We start from the raw sequence: 23,453 nt of genomic DNA, 5'->3' as shown, positions 1-23,453 counted from the left end.
CCGCGCAAACGCCGCCACTCCGTCACGGTCTCCTTGAACGCAGACGCTGGTTAAACATTAATATGAAACCATATAATTTGCAGTGTGGCTGTTTTGTATGAAGTTGATGAATTTTGCAGCCGAATCTACTGATATCTCGGAGGACAATATCCGATATCCATTTTGAAGTCTCTGATTGTGGTTGTAAAGCATTTGTTCATGATTTTCCATAGTCGGGTAAGTGCCGGTTTCAGAGCTGTCACGGCCGTAAGTTTCCAGTGGTGTAAAGTATTGGAGTAAATGTACTTAGTTACTTTACTTAAGTATCTTTTTGGCTACTTTGTAGTTGTACTGAGTATTAAAGATATTAGCAACTTTTACTCTCTACTTAACTACATTTTTGAACAAGTATATGTACTCTTTACTCCACTACATTTGTAATGACTAATGCAGTTACACATTACATTTTGCATGGCACCTATCTTATAATTAATATTGCCATTTACAGGGTAATGAAGGTACTACAATCTTGTGGATTTTGCTCTAACTTACAAAAACTTGTCAACATGGCTTCTTTATATGAATATGAGTGCAGTATCAGGTAGATGTCAATCGCTGGCGGTTTATACACGGTTAGCCCTTACCCGCTATTTCTACAGTAATATATTGGCAACACTCTTGCCAGCTAGTTACTGTAGGTCACACATCTACAAAAGCTCTTATTTTTAAAACTAACTCTTCCTAAATGTGCTCTAAACATGTTTGCTCAAAATTTGACCATGTGGTGGGACTATTGCCATGAAGTGATGTAAACCAGTAAAAAGAATGTATAGTATTTCAATTTTCAAAAGTGCTCTCACACTATATAGACAAAATATTAACCTATAGAATGAGTCGGACACAGAGAAATGAACAATTCACATATGAATCTCAACAATGGTGACAATCAACTGAACAGCTTCATGCTGCAATGCATGCTGGGTACATAGTACAAAACTCATTCATGATTGTTTGTCACCATTGATGAGGTTTGTATGTCAAGTGTCTAACTGTGTCTCAATTGCAAAGAAAGATTTTCTGACAGAGATCTTTCCATTATAACATGTAATCACTTTACCAAACATATCTTAATAAATCTTAAATGCTATATTATTATTATTTAATGATTGAATTCTTTCAGATGTATCTTCAGTTACTAAGCAAACATAAAGTTGCGGTTCCTGTAAAGTCCCTTTCAGTGTTATTGTATAAGTGTACATTTTAAAGCTACAAGAAAGTCAAAGAGTCCAACCAAAGCAAACACTGATCGCCATAATGGTGACTTAAAACATAATTGAACCACTATGAACTCGAGTTAAATCTCAATAAGATCTTACACAGATGACAGAAATAAAGTGAAAGTGGTGTCTGTAATATGTGAAGATGTTATTGATGTTTGTGTTTAATTCTCCTCTGGTGAAATCTTGACAGATTTATTGTGTTCATCTGTTATTTACACGTGTTCATCTAAGACTGTGTGACTTAAGTGCGTTAATAGATTCTTTATAATGTATCTTCAAACAGCCATTGCAGTAGTTTACTGTAAAACACCTACAGTAACTAGCAGGCAACAGTGTTGCCAATACAGTATATTACTGTAGAAATGGCAGGTGAGGGCTAACAGTGTATGTGAAATGAGGACATGACTGCAGCTGGCGATGAGGCCCAAACCAGCATGTCCAGTGCAAAAAGGCTTTGACTTTTTAATTCTACTTAACATTATTTTATTTATCTGTTATATTGAAGAGACCTTTTTGAAGGACTTTGGTTTACTTATGAGCACTTGAGCTTAAATGAGACTTAGGGTGTTTGTAATGACGTAGGTTATGGTGTCGACCATGATTTGTTGCAATTTTGAGGTGTTCAGTCTTATTATGATTTAAGAAAATAAATGCGATTGCTCTCTTCACGAATCGACTGTTTCTAGTTTTTCACTGACATGTCTCTTAAGTGTTGAGGACTAGTGCTGCTTTGAGCCTACATTCAGTATGAGTAAAATACTCAAGTACTGTTCAAATCAGATACTCGAAGACTTTTACTCAAGTCGTTTTGAAATTGGTGACTTGTAACTTGTAATGGAGTAATTTTCACTGCAAGGTATCTGTACTTTTACTTAAGTATGGTTTTCAGGTACTCTTTACACCTCTGGCCGTAACGGAGATATGTCACAGGTGTAACATTGTTTTTTCCTTATGAATGCAAACACATTTATTAAAACAATATCAATATTTCATGTTATATAAAGAGCCATCCCTTCTCCATTTGTTGCGTGTTATTGCTTTTGGTTTGTGCATTTTAATTCACAGAATTTCTACAAAGCTTCCTGTCTCCCAAAAACGTGTGTCTTTTTTGTCATGTCCATAACGCAATATGTTTTCCTTTTTTTAAACCGAAAACTCGTGCATATACTGATTTTTTTCTGATGTCTGCACTCTATTGTTAGGGCTGTAGAAAAATATAAACAGACAGTTCAATATATTGGTAACAAATTAATTTTCTGGGAATTTAAACTTCAAGTTTTGACTGCAATTGTCACATCCATAACGCTGGAATTACCCAGATGCTTTAATCCAATGCAATTCAAAGTGCATTTTATTAGCGTGTTTGTGTTTCCTGCATCAACCCATGACCTTAGTGCTGCTTGCACCAAGGAATGCTACTCTTCAATTAATGAAGTAGTTTTGAATACCTTAATTCTGTAAGTGTCCACCTCTTGAACTGTAGCTACACGGATGAGCCCAGGACATCTTTTATCCACTGCCTCAAATTTCATCTGCACCTGGAAGCCATGAGGAGGACGCTACACAAACACATAGAAAGCAGGTATGGCCATTTAGCCCCAAACTTATGTTTTACTCTAGGATATGTCTTAATTCAATTATCTTTGTTCATTTAGTAACAAAACTTACTATGATTTCATACAGATATTGGTTTCATTTAGTGATGTACATGTCATGATGTAAACTATATAGGCCTATGTTATGTATCCTTATGTGCCTTTTGTTGAGTGAAATATTTAACAGACCACTTCAAATGATTCAGGGGCAACTGCAGTTGAGCCTGTCTCTTCCAAATATCTCTCCCAGGAGAATCCCTCGGGGTCAGGGTAATCTAATAGGGGACAATTATTTTCAGCCAGTGTTGTATAAAATACAGTTATACTTGAGTTAATACAGCACATGGGAAAAATACTGAAGTAATTAGTACCTGAGATTACGTAACTAGGTTTGGGATGTCAAAAACCGCACCCAAATTACACGTAGAAAATGCATTCCTATTCTATGCAGTATATGATAGGGACAATCCAAGGCTAATTGTGCATTTAAGGATTGCGGAGGTTGGTTGCCTCCACGAAGTGCATCAAAATCCTTTCACGAGTTCGCCTTAGAAAATAATTAAAATAGGCTGCAGTTTAATTAAGCAGAGAATTTGTAAGCGTATTTGGCGTGTTGTCCAGGGAGAAGGCTCTGGGGTCGGTGTCCTTCCCTGGACCCAGAGCGTTCTCCCCTTTGTCCGGGGCGAGGGCTCTGATCTCGGTGTTTGCCTGAGCCCGGAGCGCTTCTTTCTCGTAAATAGAGGTTTTAAAAGTGGTGGAGGAGGGATACTGCAAAATGTGGAGTGACAGAGGTGAGGCGATTTGACTATTTGTAGGGTTTGCTCTTGGTTTGGGATGGACGAGAGACATAATGGCTAATGGCTGGCAGCTGCGCAATTATTTGCACGTGTTCCTCTCGAACTTTGTTAATCAAACATCACTTAATGCGTCTGAGCCAATGGCCTTGTGGTCATTGCTCTGACATGTGGCGCGGTTGCGCTTCGGGCGACCCGAGTTCGAGTCCTGGCTCGAGGTCCTTCCCGTCCCCACCCCCTTCTCTCTCTTACTTCGCTTCCTGTCCTCTCTCCCACTGAACTGTATCAAAAAAGGCAAAGAGGCCCAAAAAAAATCTTTAAAAAAATCCTTAAATGCACAGCTAGCCGTAGATTATCCAGTTTATACCATGGTCATTTGCCAAGTTAAATACAAGCTGTTATTGATGTTTACAGTGCAAATTGTTTTTTTTCTTCAGTTACGGCTCAAAAGATGCTTTGCTAAATTAATAAATGTAACCATACTGTAAACATTCCATAAGAAAAAATGAATTAATAAATAGTTCAATGCAAAGAAGAGCTGTATTTTGTTGTTTGTGACAGTTAATCATCACAGTGACGTTTAGGCAACAACAACCACTTCTGTTTTGTGTTAGTATGTCCCAGTGCTATGCACTAAAATGTATATACTTTTTCATAACAGAAACAGTACATACTTTTAGTGCATAGTATAAGTAGTCGAATTGGGATGCAGCACAGGGCCATTTTTTAGTCCCAGTCCCGACTCGCGAGGCATCTGTGTTTCGGTGCTGTTTCTGTGAGCAGTGGCAGCGCAATGTCCGATCTGTGCGTGTGCATCTGTTTGATATAATTACATCATAGGCAGCACATTAATTTCAAACAGTGATCAAACTGACTGGAACTTTAATGCACACCTTCCAGCCAATCAAAATCAGGTATTTAGACAGACCATGGTATAAAAAAACGTATTAACTACCATCACCAGAGACAGACAGACCAGAGACGTGTGTGTGAGATACGTGTAAAATCTATAAAAGTCTATGGGATGTCCTCATTTAGATATAAAAGTAAATATGTATGTTGACTACTTTGTGCATCCTGCAGTCTTTGGCTGACTTAATCAGACAGACTGTCTCAATATTACTGGACCTGTAAATCACCTTGTGGAGGTGTAAGAGAGAGGCCCCTTTCCTGACACCAGCCAATGGGATGAATATATGGACTGTGAGCATCACACCTGCAATGAAAAAGAAACGGAAGAACCTGGAAGTCTATAATTTATAAAGGCAATGGCTAGGACAAAGCTTGCTTGAGAAGTTGTTGTAACTTACCAGTAGTCATAAGTGTCATCCCAGTTATCAAAATGAACCAGAAACCGGATGCCTACTTTGTCTGTTACTGTGGCAACACAGATGAGAGAGGGATTCATGCGGTCGACAGCCTCTAACTTCATCCCCACCTCAAATCCACAATCAGTTTCTGTCTGTATGATGACAAAACAAGGTCTTTGCAAGTAGCTGCAATGAATGTTAAATCTTACAGGTGATTTTATCCAAAGTAGGCACGTGCTGTTTTCTCTGGGATTCAAACCACACCTTGATGAAGTTGTTATGTTTTGCCTGTTATGACTTACTTTGATTGTGCTAGAGAACAACTCTTTTGGGGCAGTCTGTGATCTGGTGATTTTAAGATAGTTAGACCAAGAAAACTCTTCCTCTTTACATCCTGCAAGAAAGAAGTACATAAGAATATATTATGCATAACAAGAATATACAGTAAAACAGTCTCTCAGCACACAACTCTTACACACAGTTACATAATGTTTCTGGTCATAGAAAAAATTGTATGGTGCAGTGTACATGTTTGGGCTTCTTTGCCTTTATTTTTTATTTTCATCCCTTATCTAATTCAATTTAATAAACATGAAAATGTACATGGTCAGAATCATCAGGCATCTTTAAGGTCTGTGCAATATTTCAAATCATTTACATTTAGGCATTTAGCAGATGCTTTTGTCAAAAAGTGACTTAAAATAGTTAGATAAACAACAAAGCTATCCATCCAAAGGAGGTAATAGCATAAAGAGTGTTTCATATGAATTATACGGCACCGTATTTGTATTATTTTCTACAATAGAAAGACTGTAAGACCAAAATAATGGTCATATTGCAAGATTATGAACATTTACTAAAATAGAAATGTATTATTATTGTAACACATTTTCTCAAGTGGATTATTCTTGTTTTTAAACTTAAAGTACACATGTTCAAATGTAGAAAAATATATATTTGACTTGATATTTTAAAAACCATCCAATTAGATTTCAGAATCAGAACTGAACAGAATCTGTTTTACAATTCACCTTTTGGAGTATATAACTTGTGTCCGGTGCTTTCACACCATCCAGCAGGGTGAATATCAGTGCAGTTGGAATTAACCCAGAAGTCATGGGAGTCAGAATAGCCATCAAAATGAAGACGTAATCTAAAGCCACAAACCTAGAATATATATATATATATATATATATATATATATATAAAATATTATAAATATAAATGACAGTCAATGTAATTTAAATTTAAAAACAGAATGTGAAATGTGCTTAAATTGTGATAATAATTCATACAGCACCTCAGCCACTGTTAGTGCGAAATACATTGAAGGATGCTGCGGGTCGATGCCCTCCAACTTCATACCCTGTCTGAAGTTGTTTTTAATAATGGGAACCCTCTGAGTCTAGACAGTTGACATATAATTACATTAAAAAAAGAAGACAACTTTTAAATCTACAATTCAAGTACAAATTTACCCTTTATTAAAATGAGTTTTGTGGTATAATAAAACATCACAGCTACATCCAAAATGTCATTAAATGAATGATCCATTCATAGATATACTTGATGCTGTGTCAGTAGCTGACACTACAGGGAAAGACTGGCCAGATTGCATTGACATAAAGTGCCTTGAGGTTAGCTTTATACTCGAGGAAAAAGGCAGCCCACATATCCCCGATAATAACAGCACATGAAAAGCAAACATCCAGCACATTTTCCCTGTATCTCCTCCAACTCCTCGTAATCCTCAACACATTTCGACAGTTCGTTTAACAGACTAATTCAGTTGTTATTAAGATGGATGTGCTACTTAGGCTGTGCGGCTTGCGTCATCAACACAAAGCGAAAGTTTGATTCAGTTCAATATTGTGAACCGGATTATGGAATGCAGAGGAACAGGACATTTGTATCATGAATGTGTAAAAATACGCTACTCTACCACCTTCAATGAACACATTTTCCAGCAGATACAATACTCACAACAACTGCTTAGCCAAATACAAAAAATATAACATCACACAGTCTCTCTTGTGCAGCTTCACTCTTGTATCATACATGCTCGGTTTCTGTGCAGTTACACACCCATGTGTGTTTGATGTGATTTTAACTACTGACAAACCTGAAGAATTAAGCCAAAAACGTAAGACAAAAGAGGGTGAAACTCAGTAGCCCAGTGTACCTACTAAAGTGGCCGGTCAGGGTATACTGTAGAAATGTACAGTACCATATATAGCTTGTCGTGTCTTTCAAATAAATACTCGGGATTCAAACTGTAGTTATGTGCTTTACTGAAAACTCTGGAATAACATTACATGCATACCACTTGCTGGCTCTACTGCTGGCTCGCCCTTACGTGGTACTCTCACCCCCTCTAGTGGCAACATATAACCCGAGCCAGGCTTTGGTTACACAGCAAAAATGGTTACACAGCAATATCCCCATATAGCTTAAATTTCCATTGTTTCATGAACTAACACTGTAGTGGCTTGCATCTTCCATAGTGTTGACAGCTATCAAGTAAGTCTATGAAAGGGAAAGTTGAAGATGCAGCTCTGGTTTCCTGAATACAGAATAATAAAAAAGAGTGTGGAGACTGAACCACACTCCCTCACGCTCCTTCCCTATTTAGGGAACCAGGGTTACAATTGCAACTGAAACCTTACATTTCGCGACAAATGTTTACTTCTTGTTGTAAAGTAAAGTGGTCAAACCTCTTGGAAGAGTCGGACTGGAGCAGCCATAGCTTTCTGTTCTTCTAGATATTGTGGCCACGACCATGATTCAAGTTTAGTCTCTGCTGTACCTACATAGAGAATGACCATATTATAGTCACATACACAATATACTCTGCTTAAGAACTACAGTATCTGCTGTGTTATACAAAACTGCATGCAGGTCCATAAATAAACCGTCTACATATACACATTCATGGCAAGTGTAAAGATTTCTTAGCAGCTATTTTGCAAATAGAATATATATTAATGAATAAATATTTATTTTCCCTATTGTCTAGTTTGTCTAATTAAACAGCACATAGCAGCAACCTGGCGCAAAATCATCAATTTGTTTCTTATGTTTTGTAGCTTAATGCTTACTATTAACGAAACGTCTTGGTTACGGATGTAACCTCAGTTCCCTGATGGAGGGAACGAGACGTTGTGTCGAGCCGACAGATGCGGTTCGTCCTTGAGAACCTATCGCTTCCAACTTCTTTAGAAAAGGCCAATGAAATTGGCCAATGAAATTTGTATGCCGGACTCCGCCCCCGGATATCCGGGTATAAAAGGGAGAAGGCGTGCTGCATTCATTCCCCTTTGTTCTGAGGAGCCTGAGAACTTCTCACGACTGTTGCAGCGGGCAGCACGTGTTGTGGCATAAAGGAAACAACGTCTCGTTCTCTCCATCAGGGAACTGAGGTTACATCCGTAACCAAGACGTTCCCTTTCTGTCGGTCTCTCGACGTTGTGTCGAGCCGACAGATGGGGTTCCTATGGAAAACGCCACAATGCTGTGCCCTGTCACAATCTCTAGTGAAGCGACGGTGACTGGCCTGGGCTTTTCAGCCGTGAGCGCTACCGCGAAATTTTAACCTACCAGTGGGTAGGTAGGGGGTCCCAGAGCTTTTCTTGAAAGGTGGGAAGGCCCCTGCCTCCGGCCCTCACAGGCGGCGGCCTCATTTCTCTAACAGCGAGAAGCCGCCTGGTACCGTAAGGCCACTGGGTAAGCGTACTTCCTCAAATGGGGGATGCGCTACAGAGACCACTTCCTACCGTAGGGAGGAGTTTAGTGGAGATACCTACATGGTCTCGCCGTTAGGGGAGAACTCATGGGAGGAATGTGCGGACTGAAGGAGTTAACCGCAAGGTGGAGGTCCACCTAGGGAAGGTCATGGGTTACCAAGGTGGGAACCAATCATGAGGATACATCAGACGGATCCGCCAGGCTCGGGGGTTAAAATGTCCGGTAGCACTAGGTCCGGTTAGAGCTATGTTGTGGATAACTCAGTTGGTCAAAATGAGCCAGTCGTCGAGATAGTTTAGTACCCGCACACCTCTCTCCCTGAGGGCGGCTTCCACGATCTTCGTAAAGACTCGTGGGGACAGGGACAGACCGAAAGGGAGGAGTCTGTACTAATATGCCCAACCCTCGAAAGCGAACCGTAGGAACGGGTGATGACGAGAGAGAATCGAGACATGAAAGTAAGCGTCCTTCAGGTCGATTGCCATGAACCAATCTTGACATCTGATAGATGCCAGGATGTGCTTCTGCGTGAGCATCCTGAACGGCAGCTTGAGTAGGTGCCTGTTCAGGGTACGCAGATCTAGCAACCCCCTTTTTGGGGACGATGAAGTACGGGCTGTAAAACCCGTTGAACATCTCGGCTAGAGGGACGAGCATGATCGCTTCCTCTCCAGAGGGGTGGCGACCTCGGCCCGAAGCATCCTTGCCTCTGACTGAGGTTTGAGAGGATGCCCCGAAACTTGGGCGTGCGTCTGGGGAGTTGGACCGCGTAGCCGAGACGGATCGTATCCTGTAGTCACCGTGACAGTTTGGGAAGCTCTTGTCAGGCTCCCAGGGACCGAGACAGGGAGGCTAGGGGTACGTTCTGCTTCATCGACCTCCCGGGGGGTGGTTCGATGGCTGGCAGTGCGGATCCCTCACCGTGGGGGGGGCCCCGGAGAGGAGATCGGCTCTGCTGTTTTACCTGCCTGGCGATGATGTAGCACAACGCACCGTCGATTGAGAGTGCTTAGGCTGATGATTCTCCTCGACATTGGGTCTCGCCGCAAAGTTGAGTTGCCGAACACCGTCGTGTAGAGGGTGAGAGCGGCTGTGATAATACCCAGACGATAATGTAGCACAACGCACCGTCGATTGAGAGTGCTTAGGCTGCTGATTATCCTCGACATTGGGTCTCGCCGTGACGCAATGTCGAGTTGCCGAACACCGTTGTGTAGAGGGTGAGAGCGGCTGTGATAAACACCCAGAAAGAGAGAAAACTCTTAGAAGTGGGCTGTTGGGACGCGGCAGGAACCGTCCCGGATCGACCAACCAGCGATGGAATGGCTGGGGTCGGGCCGAAGGTATTCTCGATCTCCTTGGGGTCTTCCCATGAGGGACGCTTCGGCTTCCGCCGCGGCTGCTGACAGGGTGGTGGTGTCCGAAGAGGACCAGGGCTGCTGGGAAGCAGATGGTGCACGGGATCTCGACGGCCAGAGGGCGGCTGAGTCGCGGCTGGGGAGGATATGCTTGATATCCTCTGTCTGCTCCTTTACTGTCGAGAACTGCGGCTCGACAGTATCACCAAACAGCCCTCCCTTGCAAGATGGGTGCGTTGAGAAAGCGGACTTTCTCGGCATTACTCATCTGTGCAAGGTTCAGCCAGAGGTGTCTCTCCTGGACCACAAGTGTGGACATTGCCCGTCCCAGGGCCCGCGCGGTCACCTTGGTCACCCGTAGAGCGAGGACGGTGACGGCGCGGAGTTCCTGCATAAGTGCTGGGTCAGTCTTACCCTCTTGGAGCTCTATCGATGCCTTGGCCTGATGGACCTGCAGGATGGCCATAGCGTGGAGAGAGGGGACAGCTTGGCCCGCAGCAAAGTAAGCTCTCGACATCTAAGATGCCGAAAAAACCTACATGCTTTGGACGGGAGTCTAGGTCGAGCCCCTGGGGGACATCGACGTATCCTCTAGCTGCCCCACCATCGAGGGAAGAAAGGGCGATGGAACTAGTTGACGTATACGCGCCGAAGGGGGCGTTCCAGGTCGTACTAAGTTCCTCATGCACTTCCGGGAAAACACGGCACTGGGGGCGAGTGCGGCTTGGAGCAGCTCTCAAACCCGAAGTACCATGTATCCAGCCGCGAGCGTTGGGAGAGGCAGTGCGGTGCACTGCAACCCAATGCCGGCGGCCCGGGAAAGCATGGCTGACCATTTTGATGTCTGCTTCTTCCTGGGCTCAACCCCCCGAGGGAGGGAGCTCCGAGGAATCGTCGGCGTCAGATGCCAGTAAGTCACCCCCCGATGCTGCAACAGACATCTCATCATCACGCACAGTTTCCGAATACGTGGTTGAGGAACAAGATGGTGGGACCGTCTCATGGGGAACGGTCAGAAGAGCGAGACGAGGTGCGAACGGTCCGTGAGCCGGTGGCTGACGGATTAGTGCTCACAGTAATCCTCATATCACCCTTGCTGCTCGCCGTAGCGGACGGCAGGGCCGTAGCCACTGCTGTCACAGAACGGGAAGCAGACGAGGTGGTGGCTGAGTCCCGTGGGAACACAGCCACCCATGACGCAACGTCTGAATCGCCAACCGCCCGCAATGCGGGCAGGACGTATCCACAAGGGCTGCCCCAGCGTACTGGAAGCAGACCTCGTGTCCGTCCCCCTCCTCGATGAGTGTATTGCACCCAGGAGAACAGCGGGACATGCCACGCTGGAGAAATTTGCTCTTTTAGAGAAAAAAACTCAAACACTTCTGGAACTGCCGAGACGCCCAGGGGAAGTCGCTGCAGGAAGGGACAGTCCGCTGCACCACGTCGTAAGATTCCAGCAGTAATTCGGCGTAGAACTGAAGTCTCGAAGTCGATCATGTGTGAAGGCTCCGAAGAACAAAAGGTGAATGAATGCAGCACACCTTCTCCCTTTTATACTCGGATATCCGGGGGTGGAGTCCGGCATGCAAATTTCATTCGCCAATTTCATTGGCCTTTTCTAAAGAAGTCGGAAGCGATAGGTTCTCAAGGACGAACCCCATCTCAGAAAGGGAACTGTAAATATTCCACTGAAATAAGTATTGGACTTTCAATGGAATCTCTCACTTTGTTTACATCTTCAAGGGTCAGACACTGTGAATGAAAGCATACTTTTTCTAAAAGGTAACCTGCCAACTTGGCAAGACTCTCAACATTTGGCTCTTGACAAGTGTCAATGTTTTATATAGCTATGTCACCTTATGTGTGCACAGTGCAAATGTGTGAAATCTTTTGTCCATTAAAGTGATAGTTAACCCAAAAATGGAAATTCTATCATCATCTACTCACACTCTTGTCATTTTAAACCTGTATGACTGTCTTTCTTCCACAGAACACAAAAGAAGATATTCTGAAGAATGTTGTTAACCGAACACCTCCGGCACCCGTTCACTTGCACTGGTTTCGTGTCCATACAATAGAAGTGAATGGAGAGCGGAGCTGTTCGGTTACCCACGTTCTTGAAAATATCTTCTTTTGTGTTCTGCGAAAGAAAGTAAGTCATACAGGTTTGGGATGACAAGAGGGTGCGTAGATGATGACAGAATTTTCTTTTTTGGGTGAACTATATAATAGAGACTATATAATAGTCTCATTAAAAAATACAGTAGCCTACCTTTGTTTGATCTGCCATCAAATTTTGAAGTCTCAAATTTCTCCTCCTTGAATTACAAAAGTTTTTTATAGTGGCGATACATAAAATAAATGTAATTGTATCAAATTATCAACAACAATGTTTATCGGTGATGTAAAAAAATCACACCATTGCTTCATTATCAGAGTCTTCTTCCGAAGGGCTGTTGTATTCTCTCCTCTTCCTCTTCTTTATGGGCTTTAACATTTCATGTTCATTAGAGGTCAGCAGAGCCTTTGCAATGCTCTCAACACCTGCAGGACTATAGCAAAGAAAGAGTCATTTTTAGTGCAATTTAACAAGATTTTTTGATTCAGGGACTGATGCTATGGGCTAGTTGAACAAGATTGAACTTTTCCATCTTGTGCAACTAGCAAATTAGAGTACCTCTAGAACCAATTATTCTGTAATTATTCATTGACAGATCAAATGTACAATTTACCAACTGAAGCTGTACGATTATTTCTGGAAAAAGACGAGCTGCTGAAGGCAGGCAGTGGGGACAGAACTACGGCACGAGCAGTCGAGTACTTAATACATCATCGCATTAATCCTTTTTACATTATGCAAGTACACGCAGATTGCCAACAAAACACAGACATATGACTTATGCTGGGTTCACACCAGGCGCAAACAATCGCGTTCCACTCTATTTATTACTCGCGGGAAAAGTTCATTATTTTTACGTGATCTGACAAATATTTTCAACCTTCACGGATGAGATTGACACGCATCGCTTGCAGCGAATTTGCGTCTATGCATTGACTTTGTATATAATTTACTTGCGCAAATCGCTTAATTCGCGTTTGGTGTGAACGCAGCATTAGTTTGACTTACCACGTGCAGTTAATGTGCGGCATCTTTTAGCACTGGGACTGCGCCATCTATCAGTTTCAAACGATCTCCAAATCCAGCGTGATATCCACCGTTTATATAACATCCATCACTGAAATGCCGTGAACAAACAAACACACCTCAACTTCTCTCACTATCGCAAGAGTAACGAGTTGCAGCTGCAGGCCCACAGCACAGCCAATCTTGACGCAGCGCAGCAAATCTTGATAATTGGGTCTTCCTATCGCTCGTGGTTGGCACATGGGCGGGCTATTTCTTTCCCCTTGCCGTGGGCATGCTTTTCCAGGAGATTTGCCCAATAAAAGGAATAGGATCCCTGTTACGAAACAGGGTCTGGATGACTTATAAAAAACTTTCCGAAACAAGTTGGAGAGCTGGGGGAGTGTATCAAGCACAGAAATACTACGTCATACGTCCAACTCGTTTTTTAACAAGTTGACCATGTTAAGCATGAGAAGCCAGCATGTTTAACAGAGTAAAGAAGTCAGAATGCAATAGCATGTTACCCCATCTTTAATGTCATCTAGTGCTTCAGCAAATATTTCTGGCTAAAACTAGCTAACGTTAAAGTTAGTGCTAAGTAAGTTGTGCTAACGTACAAACCTGAATAGCTACTGCTCTCACGTCATGTACAATGTAGGTCATAAACGAAGGTCTACATTTCAGTGCCTCTCCATATTAAACTGGTTAAATGTACTGTAAATTAATTTACTCTTACCCTGTGGTATATGAACAGTGTTGATCCTGGATGTTGTCATCTGCAATCGTGACGACCGCTTCTCTCACTTGCATTGTGATTTGTAAACCCTCACTTCCAAATCAATCTTATTATCCACTATATTTATTTTAAAATCGTTTAGATATCCCTCTATGGCAGTGGTTCCCAAACTTTTTACAATGGCGTACCCCCCAGGGACTTAACATCATTCTGCGTACCCCTTTCTTACAGTAACAATTGTGGTCTCAAACATTTTTTATTTGCATTTTAAATACATGTAATTTTCTTTTATCAAACAATAAATGATATATGACTCATATATAAATAAATGACTCACTGCTTAATGAGATGGATGTGCTTGAAATGACTTGCATAACTCTGTGATGTTTGGTTGTATCGGAGAAAGTCTGAGTCTCAAATCATTCTCTATGCAGAGTCTGTGTCGATATTTGTTCTTTATGTGGGCAAGTGCTGAAAACCCACTCTCGCAAAGATACGTTGTGGAGAAGGGCAGTAATGTTTTCAAAGCGCGATTGGCTAAGGCAGGATACTCTGCATGCAAAGCTATCCAGAAGTCTGTCAGTAATTTTTGTGCAAAGTCACATGCGGTACGTAAAGACGTGCGCTTAAGCATGAGTGGACGCATATTTTTTGATTGGATGTCATGAATTTGACCTTTTATGAGACTACGTGGCTACTTTTTTGCTGTGTGTACACTAGAGGGAGCACGTCTTTATATTCAGCTTGTGAGAAAAACATGCCTTGATTGTCAGGTGCGTTATAATTAAGTAAACAGTAGATTTCAGGATTTTGTTCACGTACCCCCTCCGTCACCTGGCGTACCCCCGGGGGTACGTGTACCCCAGTTTGGGAACCACTGCTCTATGGCATTTGAATGCTCCTTGACAAAAGTGTGTCCAAAATGTACCAAAAACATATTCGGACAAGGTTTTCACACTGACAGCTGCCATTGTAACTCTGTCCGCTTGTCCGAGGTAGCAACAGTATCTAGGGGGGCGGGGCTTACCCATAGGTCAATTAACTTATCACCTATGCTATGCAGATATACAGTTGCATACAGTCATGCAACACGGCTTTGTCTTTTTTTATGGCAAATCCATTCAAATAATCCCTGTTGAAAAAAACAGCACATGCTGGTTAGGTAGGTTTTGAACATGGTAGCTGGTTTAAACTGGTCATTTGCTGGTTTAAGATGGTCATGTGCTGGTCCTGAGCTGGTTAAAACAGCACATGGCCAGCCTAAACCAGCAAATGACCAATTTAAACCAGCACAAACCAGCTACCATGCTTCAAAACCTACCTAACCACCATATGCTGTTTTTTTCAACAGTTATAATATACTTGGATGGTTACAACAGATGAGGAAACCTCCTATTTACTTTTCAGACATTGGCTCCTTGTGTAGTTCCTCTGGGTAGCTCAGCTCCTTGCGTAGTTCCTCCGGGTAGCTTCGTTTGACTGCTGTCCCGCATTTCCTATGAACCAGACTGTCCTGGACTTCCATATGTGCTCTCTGTAGTCTATCTGCCACTGCAGAAGCAGCAGACATGCCATTTCCATCAGCTGAGACATCTGTAATTACAATTGTTTTGACAATGCTAAACTTATTCAACCTGACAAATTTGACGTACAGTCACCGGTCAGGATTTAAATATAAAAAGATGGCCTGTATCAAACATCTATCCAGGAAAACATCATTAAGCCAAATTAGACAATACAACAGTCTTGGTGCATTTAAATAATTACCTGATTCTTTAACTTGTTTGAGTATTAAATTTGCTGATTTTGTCTGAGATTCTTTAGTGGTCTGGTTAGAAGAGATGGTTTTCCCTTCACTTAACACTTCCAATGATGCGCTCTCACTAACACAAAACTGCAACGAGTAGAAACGTTTTTTGTTAGGTATACAATGATAATACAAAAAATAATACAGTAAATAATACACATTGTCCGCAAAGTATTCATCACATTAAGCAGATTTTTCTCAAAGATCTCGTTCTACTGTTATGCAAATGTAAGCAATAACTCGTTGTTCCTAAAAACAACAGAATAATGTCTAAAGGACACATTTCTCACTTTTAAATTGCTTGCCGGCAGTATGGCCATTCTCTCCTTCCAGCCCAGAACGTGCACAATGGTCCCTCCAACCTGAGCAGGCAGTGATGCAGCGTCTAGTTCACTGATTCCACTGATTCCTTTAATAGTCCTGCCTGCATTTTGAGGCAACTCAGCTTTTTGTAAAGGATGAGCTAAGGCTATGGGGGGAAAAGCCAAAAGGTTTCTCTCTGGCAAATACAATTTACTGAAAGGTTTCTTTTTGGGCAAATAGAATTTACTGAGCCTAAGCACTGAAATGTTTGTAATCAAATCTAATATTGTTTTAAAATAAAATAAAAATAATTCAAATGATTTCATGGATAAGATCAGCTGAGGGTAAGAGTCATTCTTTCTATAAGAATAAGCACCTGGTAACACAATTGTTGTAGTATCCTGCAGTTTCTGCTGGTGAGAATTGTTATCTGGCGTGTGAGAGACATTGCTTTCAGATGATGCAGCTGCAATATTTGGCAGAATTTCCAGGTCCTCTTTGGCACTCATGACAACACTCCACTCAGTACCGCTAACTACTAAGAAACTGAGTACATCATGATAACACAGGAGTCATTTCAATTGAAAGGTTGATCTTACATGGATTGGTAATTAGTCGTTTGTATGGAAAACTACCACATGCACATGAATGATATGAATGGTTAAAAATAATAACAAATAATATGCCAACGTTCAATGATTTGGTGTGAGAGCCACATTTTCAGGCTCACTCTGCCCTAATAATTGATTAAGCTCGACTGGTATGAATCAGCAGCATTCTGCACCAATCACATTTCTTCCCTTTCTGACTGAGGTCAAGCCAAGCATGGTTAAAAAATACAGTAAATGGAGTGGTGCAGGGATATTGTATTTTTGAAGGCCAACCCAGAAGTTAGTGCCGCACTGGTTCCCCCGACCGAAAGCCTATGAATTTTACCCATGTCCTGCAAAAAATAAGATCTAAAGGTTTATAATGTTTACACGGTTTGTCTATCAAGATAATCTTTACAAATTGACACAACATTTGATATTTTTGAGCCTAAATACAATCGCCAGAAGTAAAAAGCTAACATGAGGGTATACACAGACTGAACTTTGGTCGCTCGATATCAACGTCACCAACAGCAAGCTTCCAACAACTTTTTCAAACTTTATTATAAAAGTGTTTAAGTTAAAGAGTACATAACTAAACATAACTAAAACACTATTATTTCATAATAATAGGTAGTTATTCTTACCTTACTTCTTGACTGACTCTCAAATGATTTGTTCCACGATTCATCTGTCTCAACTCAACTTTATTTATATAGCACTTTTTACAATTTTCATTGTTACAAAGCAGCTGTACATGAGACATATTGACTATAAGCAAAACAATTAAAGTTGTACCTGTAAAAACAAGAAAAAGGTGAAAACACAGAAGACAGACATACCCACATACAAAACACACCACACACACAATATGCACACGTACTAATACACATAGACATAGACACACGCACACGGATGCGCGCACACACACACACACACACACACACACGCACGCACGCACGCACGCACGCACGCACACACGCACACACACACGCACACACGCACGCACGCACACACGCACGCACACACGCACGCACACACGCACGCACAGTGAGAGCACACATTTAAGATAAAGGAGAGAGAAGCACAGGTCAAATATAACAGACTTGTCACGGACGGCATGGCGAGAACCCAAACGCAGGCAGGCAAAGACGGGGTAAACAAAACACTTTATTTGACAGGAAAAAGACAAAGCAAAACACCCACGATGGGGAAAACTGAACTAAGAATATATTTAACAAGGCAAACAAAAACTTCCCTCAAGGGGGCAAAAACGAGAACAAAGAAAAATCAAATAAACAAGACAAGAAACTACCTTGGAACAAAGACTGATGACAAGGGACGAACTGGATACATACACGACGTAGCATTCGACACGAAAGACAAGCAATACACACAATACAGAACAATCCAACAGCACAAGACAAAGAAACAAGAGGGTATTTAAAGGGAAGACAAACGAGGGATAATTACACAGGGCAGGTGTGGGACATTAGACATGAGAGGAAAGCAATACAAGAAACGAGAGGGGCGGGGCTAATGACAAGACATGAGAAAACACATGAGATGTCAAAAAACAAACATCTCATGGCTTTCTCACATATAACCTAAGGCTTTGCCATGGCTCTGCTACAGGACCAAGAAAAACATGACTAAAGGAAGCAGAGCCATGACAAGACTATACATTCCTATATGCAATATTAATTAAGTAAAACTTTAAAATTCTAATTCTAAACTCTAATCCCCTCCTTTCCGCTAGCCTAGTCTGATGTGATTGGTCAGATGGTCTAGTCTGCAGTGATTGGTCTACCGCAAATGAGGCTCACGAGCTACAGTGTTTGGGGGAGAAGAGTGAAGTTTTCACGGGCAGTCCTAGCAAAACATAGGCGGGGACTATATGTAGTGATGTAAATCCGCGGCGGTTCGTGAATTGGACTAGGGACGACTCGTTTGTGTGATTTAGAGTCGACTCCCTTTTTTCCAAGCTAATAACTTTGTTATTCATTCACCTTCGGATTTACAACTTGGCAGACTGCTTACTTTCAAACACGGCAACATTACACACTGCATGAAATGTAATTTTCATGATCTCATGTTATGTACTCTTTAAGTAATTACTCAGTGAATGAATCCCCATCCACGTTTTTAGAGATTTGTGGCCATGTTGCATTATTTGTGGGATTTATATACAGTATGCAATGACGTGTAACGTCCCCATCAAAGGAAGAAGTCGCTTTTAGCAACTTGTTAGCAACCGCATTTTTTAAGGCTTTAAAAATTTAGGAGCGGTTTATAACCAGTGTGTTTCATGTCATAGATTAAAACGTGAAAATATTTAGAGGTTTTGTTAACCACAGATCTTATTTCAGGCGATTTACCAAAACCCCATTCAAATAACCTATAGACTTTTGGGAGACGATGTAACCGGAAGTGCTAAAATGGTAACTCGCTTCCAGGGTTTGCATACAAAAATACGTCATCTCTGAGGTACTCTATGTAGTAGTCACATGACAAATTGTTTTCCCAGTGCTTGAAGTGGGCCGGTACGCAGTAGTTTAAACGCAGTAAACGTAGTTTATGCTACGGTATCTCTATTTTAATCTTTGGCGTACCTTCACTTTTTCTTGCGTACCGGCACTTCTCACAGGTTGCTGGTACTTTGCCACTCCAAGTCAAAGCGTCATTGTATGGGTGACAAATAGTATCTCCCTAAAGGGATGGGGCACTTTTGCTGTGTTCCATGGGATTTCGGATATTCCCACCTCAAACCCGGAAATAAATGTCTGGAATGCCACTCGAAGTCTGACATGGGACCTCTCAACTCGTGTCAGATCCATCAACCCTGACCTGACAAGAAGACGTGTAATTTTATGTCACGCACAAGATGAGTGAGATTAGCAGGGAAATTTTTTTTAAAACAAACTTGAAAGTATTCTTACAGTTCTCCTGTAAGTTTTATGTGGTTTTGATGCTCTTTAATATTCCGTAACGTGCGATTGGCTGGAAAGCATTAAGGTCGGAGGCAGAACATTTACACACACGCACTCTAAAGCACAGTTTTAAACCCAGAATATTTTTACCCAGGATGTTTCTCTCCAAACAGTGTTTAAAGTTTTATTTATAATATTAATAAAGCACTGCTATGAAAAGACCAAAAAAGTAGAAAGGCAATTAACTTCAGAAATCCTGGGTTTAAATGTGATTTAGAATGCTTCTGCATTTTCATTGATTGGATTACAATTGTCTAGTCTCTCTTTGCTATTGCACTTGTGTACATTGCTGGAAATGTCTTTACACAACTAAAGCCCATTGCACATTGAGTCCGAAATTTGCGTCCGAAATTTCCGCACGTTAAAAAATAAATATGACCTCAAGTTGTGTCAATCACATTTACACACTGCCTCCGATATTTTCGTCTGTCATAAAAAAATTAGGACCGGGTTCGATTTTCTGCGTTTTTCGCATCCGTCAAGCATTTTGAGTGGCCTTTTTTAACAATTCAGAGACACCATACAAACGAGAGCCAAATACGAAAAAACGCATACGAAAATTTCGGACTGTATGTGCAAAGACCTTTACACCGAACCGGATATGCCCCCTAGCGTCCGTGGAAAGGCATAGTATGTTAGCTTTTTACTTCTGGTGATTGTATTAAGGCGTCAAAAATAGCAAATGTTGTGTTAATTTGTAAATATCATCTTGATAGACGGAACCTAATCACAAAGCTTATATTTTGCGAATTTGCAAAAGCCTACGGGGAAAATCCAGTACGGCCCTAACTTTCGGGCTGGCCTACAAAATATGTCATCTCTGAGGTAGGCTACTCTATTATGGTTTAACACACTTCCAATTCCGTAAATAAGAAGGTAAGCAAAGAAACTTGTTAATGGTTGCCGTTTTTGTATTAATTTCCAAACTGATAATAATTATATAAATAAATTAATGGTGATGATCATAACCCACAAAACGATGATGGCATTAAACATTACCGATATACCGATGCATAGATAAAAAAAGCAAGTGTTGTTGATGATGGATGGTAATGATACATACCCATAAACTGGCTTTAGAAGATTGGGAATTGAAAATGAGGCTAAACACGTAAACCGATGGTGATGGTGATAATGATGCGTATCCATACATTTAGGAAGACGCTGATGATGATGCATAATCCATAAACTCGTGGTGATGGTGCCGGAGCGCATCACTTTCCCCCATATACCTAAATAAAGCAAAATAAAATGGCGGAAGCCACTTTCTTGTGCTGTGTACACTGTAAAATAGGCGAAGCATTTAATTATTTAATTCCGCTTCTTAGGACTATTTAAATCACTGACTTTTTATAAGGGACCTATGATCTCGATACAATTTGACGGGTAAAACGAATGGATGTAGAAACGGCTGATATTAAAGCAAATCTTTAATTACAAGACATCCACAGCTTGATTCATAATTAAGGGGGTTATAGCTACGTGAAAAAAACACGATAAATGCGGGTCATCTACAACGATCCAAAAACACAAATAAATATTTGTTTATAGCGATCTATAATGTACTGTCATGAAATGTGCATAAAGTGAAGGTGAACAGATAGTAAATTTATTCTCACCAGCCCTGGTCCTGCTGGGGTGGAATGTGGTCTGCGCTTGCGCGTGAAATTCCTATGACGTATGTAACAGCACTTGATTGTGGAACAAGATTGTAATTTCTTATAAATGGGACAAATAAAGATATCAGACCAGTATTTCATGAGAAAAAGAAAGTTATTCCAAGAGGGATTTTCCATGCTATTGTGAATGATAGGCCTACTAACTGGAGAAAGGCATGGTTGCTATCATACAGATTTTGTGTTTTTAATAAGCTAAGGGAAATTCTACAGATTCTACATCAAATATATCCAACTAATATTTTATTCTCTCAATCTTTGGACATTGGAAAGGGGTGCTCTTTTTGTAACAGTTTTGAGGAATCTCTATGCCATTTATTTTTTGATTGTAAGGTACAGTTATTTTGGGAAAATAGTTTGACAATCCTGTTAATTTAATTGCAATTGCAATTTTTTATTCATAAATGTTTCACTTATGTTCTTTTATTTTTCATGACAATTGTCATGTGTCTTGAACCTTAAATATTTACATATTAATACAGGTTGTGACGTGGGGTATTTTATCATTTTAAAAAGGTTTGCGAACAGCTACTTACGGAGTACACTAAACAAGTGAAAATGTGATGTTAGTTGGTACTTTAAAAAAAAACTTTAAAAAGTATCTTTAACTTATCTTAAATATGATTTTTATTGATATCGAATCATATTTTCACTTGAAGAAAGTCAATTAGATGCAGTGTTATAAAGCACATTTCAGACAAACTGAAAAAAACCTATTCAGTGTATAACATGATTGAAATCTGATTAGATATAATGTAAATGTGTTGTTCTGGAGCAGATGACTTATATGTTATCAATGGAAAAAGCAAAAATGTTCATTAGATATAATTAAATGTTTATTTCTTCTCTGGTGTGTTCTCCTGATTTACTTACAATAATCAGGTCTTTTTCTCTGCTCAGAAACTTGCTTAGAAGAACCTAAAAGGAAGCTAATCTGAAAAAAAAAACATCTCACAAATGTATCATCTTGATTTTTTTGGTTGGGGGATCAATATGATGTAGTGTTTGTATGAAATATGTTCATTTCTGTCAAGAAAAACCAGGGTGACTCATGAGCCACAGTCACATCGCAGTCTCACTGTTCTATTCTGCCCGTCGAATACCTTGGTCCAAATGGGGTCAGAGGGGCTTGAGGAGTTAGAGGTTGTGCCAATAACTGCAGATTAATCTGAAAATAGAGTATCGCCAGCACTGATGTGAACTTAAATAACATAAATAAAGGCCTATATATTGACACAGTGTCATCCTCAAAACTGTCCTCTGAGGCACCTGAAGAAACCATCCGGCTGGCTCCTGACTCAGGATACAGGGGAGATACATGGACATTGAGCCAGGGAAAGCTCAGGCTGATACTGCTTCTTCCGCTATGGCGCCTCACTCTTCATGACAGCGAGGTCGATCTTTATGGGTCCCGAACATTTGATGCATTCCTTAAACAAAATATTCACGCTGGAACGCCATTGCCCTGTGTTTCACTGGTGCTATTCAATGAAAATTCAGAATTCCAGGTGAAAGGAAGTTTTCCGTCAGCCACTGATGCAATGTTTAGTGAACCATACTCGCAAGGGAACTGAAAATGCATCTAACCACCATCTACATATAAATGAATTCTTCTCCCAATGACACACAAAAGTAGTGCAAAACTGTCCTTTTTAGCCCAACAAAGTGCAATTAATTTTGTTTTAGCCCAACAAAGTGCAATTAATTTTGGCATGCAACACTAAGATCATTTGTGAAGTACAAGCATTCTGAATGAGAGTGGGAAAAAATATAGGCAAAAAAATATAGGAAAATTAACTAATATGTTTCAAACGCCTGATTTCTACCAAATGGAATGGTACTTTACTGATGCTACTGGTGCCCCAATATTTATTATTGTTAGTAAATGTATTAAGTCTGACAAAACCATCATATATTAACAAATAAAAGAATATAAATGTTTGTTTGCTAAACAACTTGTTTGGCTCTTTTTATTTAAGAGTGACAAATCATGTGGGTTGAACACAATTTTAAGTAAAACCATTCCTATCAAATGCATCATATTGATTCGCATATTGGTACATAAAGAAACTTTTGTTATTACATTATGAATGTGCAATATAATGATTGTCCTACGGGGAAACTGGATCTATAACCATAAATATATTGTATATTTTAAAATCCA

The 23,453-nt window shown here is 40.8% G+C and overlaps 1 protein-coding gene across 4 annotated transcripts in view; it reads right to left on the bottom strand.

The window, feature by feature from the left end:
- Positions 1–21,295, bottom strand: part of l3mbtl1 (L3MBTL histone methyl-lysine binding protein 1) — a 57,470-nt gene extending 36,175 nt beyond the window's left edge. The window contains exons 1-16 of one of the 4 annotated variants that reach the window (XM_057319953.1): positions 21,233–21,257; positions 20,677–20,845; positions 16,410–16,579; positions 16,021–16,199; positions 15,691–15,817; positions 15,324–15,516; positions 12,480–12,612; positions 12,333–12,378; positions 7,673–7,764; positions 6,259–6,363; positions 5,990–6,125; positions 5,261–5,352; positions 4,959–5,110; positions 4,788–4,864; positions 3,044–3,129; positions 2,708–2,818 (exon numbers count right to left, since the gene is read on the bottom strand). In XM_057319953.1, the coding sequence (XP_057175936.1) occupies positions 2,708–2,818; positions 3,044–3,129; positions 4,788–4,864; positions 4,959–5,110; positions 5,261–5,352; positions 5,990–6,125; positions 6,259–6,363; positions 7,673–7,764; positions 12,333–12,378; positions 12,480–12,612; positions 15,324–15,516; positions 15,691–15,817; positions 16,021–16,199; positions 16,410–16,579; positions 20,677–20,828 (1,851 nt within the window). In that variant the 5' untranslated portion in view covers positions 20,829–20,845; positions 21,233–21,257. Of the gene's footprint in view, positions 1–2,707; positions 2,819–3,043; positions 3,130–4,787; positions 4,865–4,958; positions 5,111–5,260; positions 5,353–5,989; positions 6,126–6,258; positions 6,364–7,672; positions 7,765–12,332; positions 12,379–12,479; positions 12,613–15,323; positions 15,517–15,690; positions 15,818–16,020; positions 16,200–16,409; positions 16,580–20,676 lie in introns of all 4 variants that reach the window. The other 3 variants (XM_057319955.1, XM_057319954.1, XM_057319956.1) reach the window with 3 other exon arrangements.
- Between the last annotated feature and the right edge of the window lie 2,158 nt (positions 21,296–23,453).

Source organism: Triplophysa rosa, linkage group LG21 (genome assembly GCF_024868665.1).
Source record: "Triplophysa rosa linkage group LG21, Trosa_1v2, whole genome shotgun sequence".
Taxonomy (NCBI): domain Eukaryota; kingdom Metazoa; phylum Chordata; class Actinopteri; order Cypriniformes; family Nemacheilidae; genus Triplophysa; species Triplophysa rosa.
This window is presented reverse-complemented; position numbering and strand designations above follow the sequence as displayed.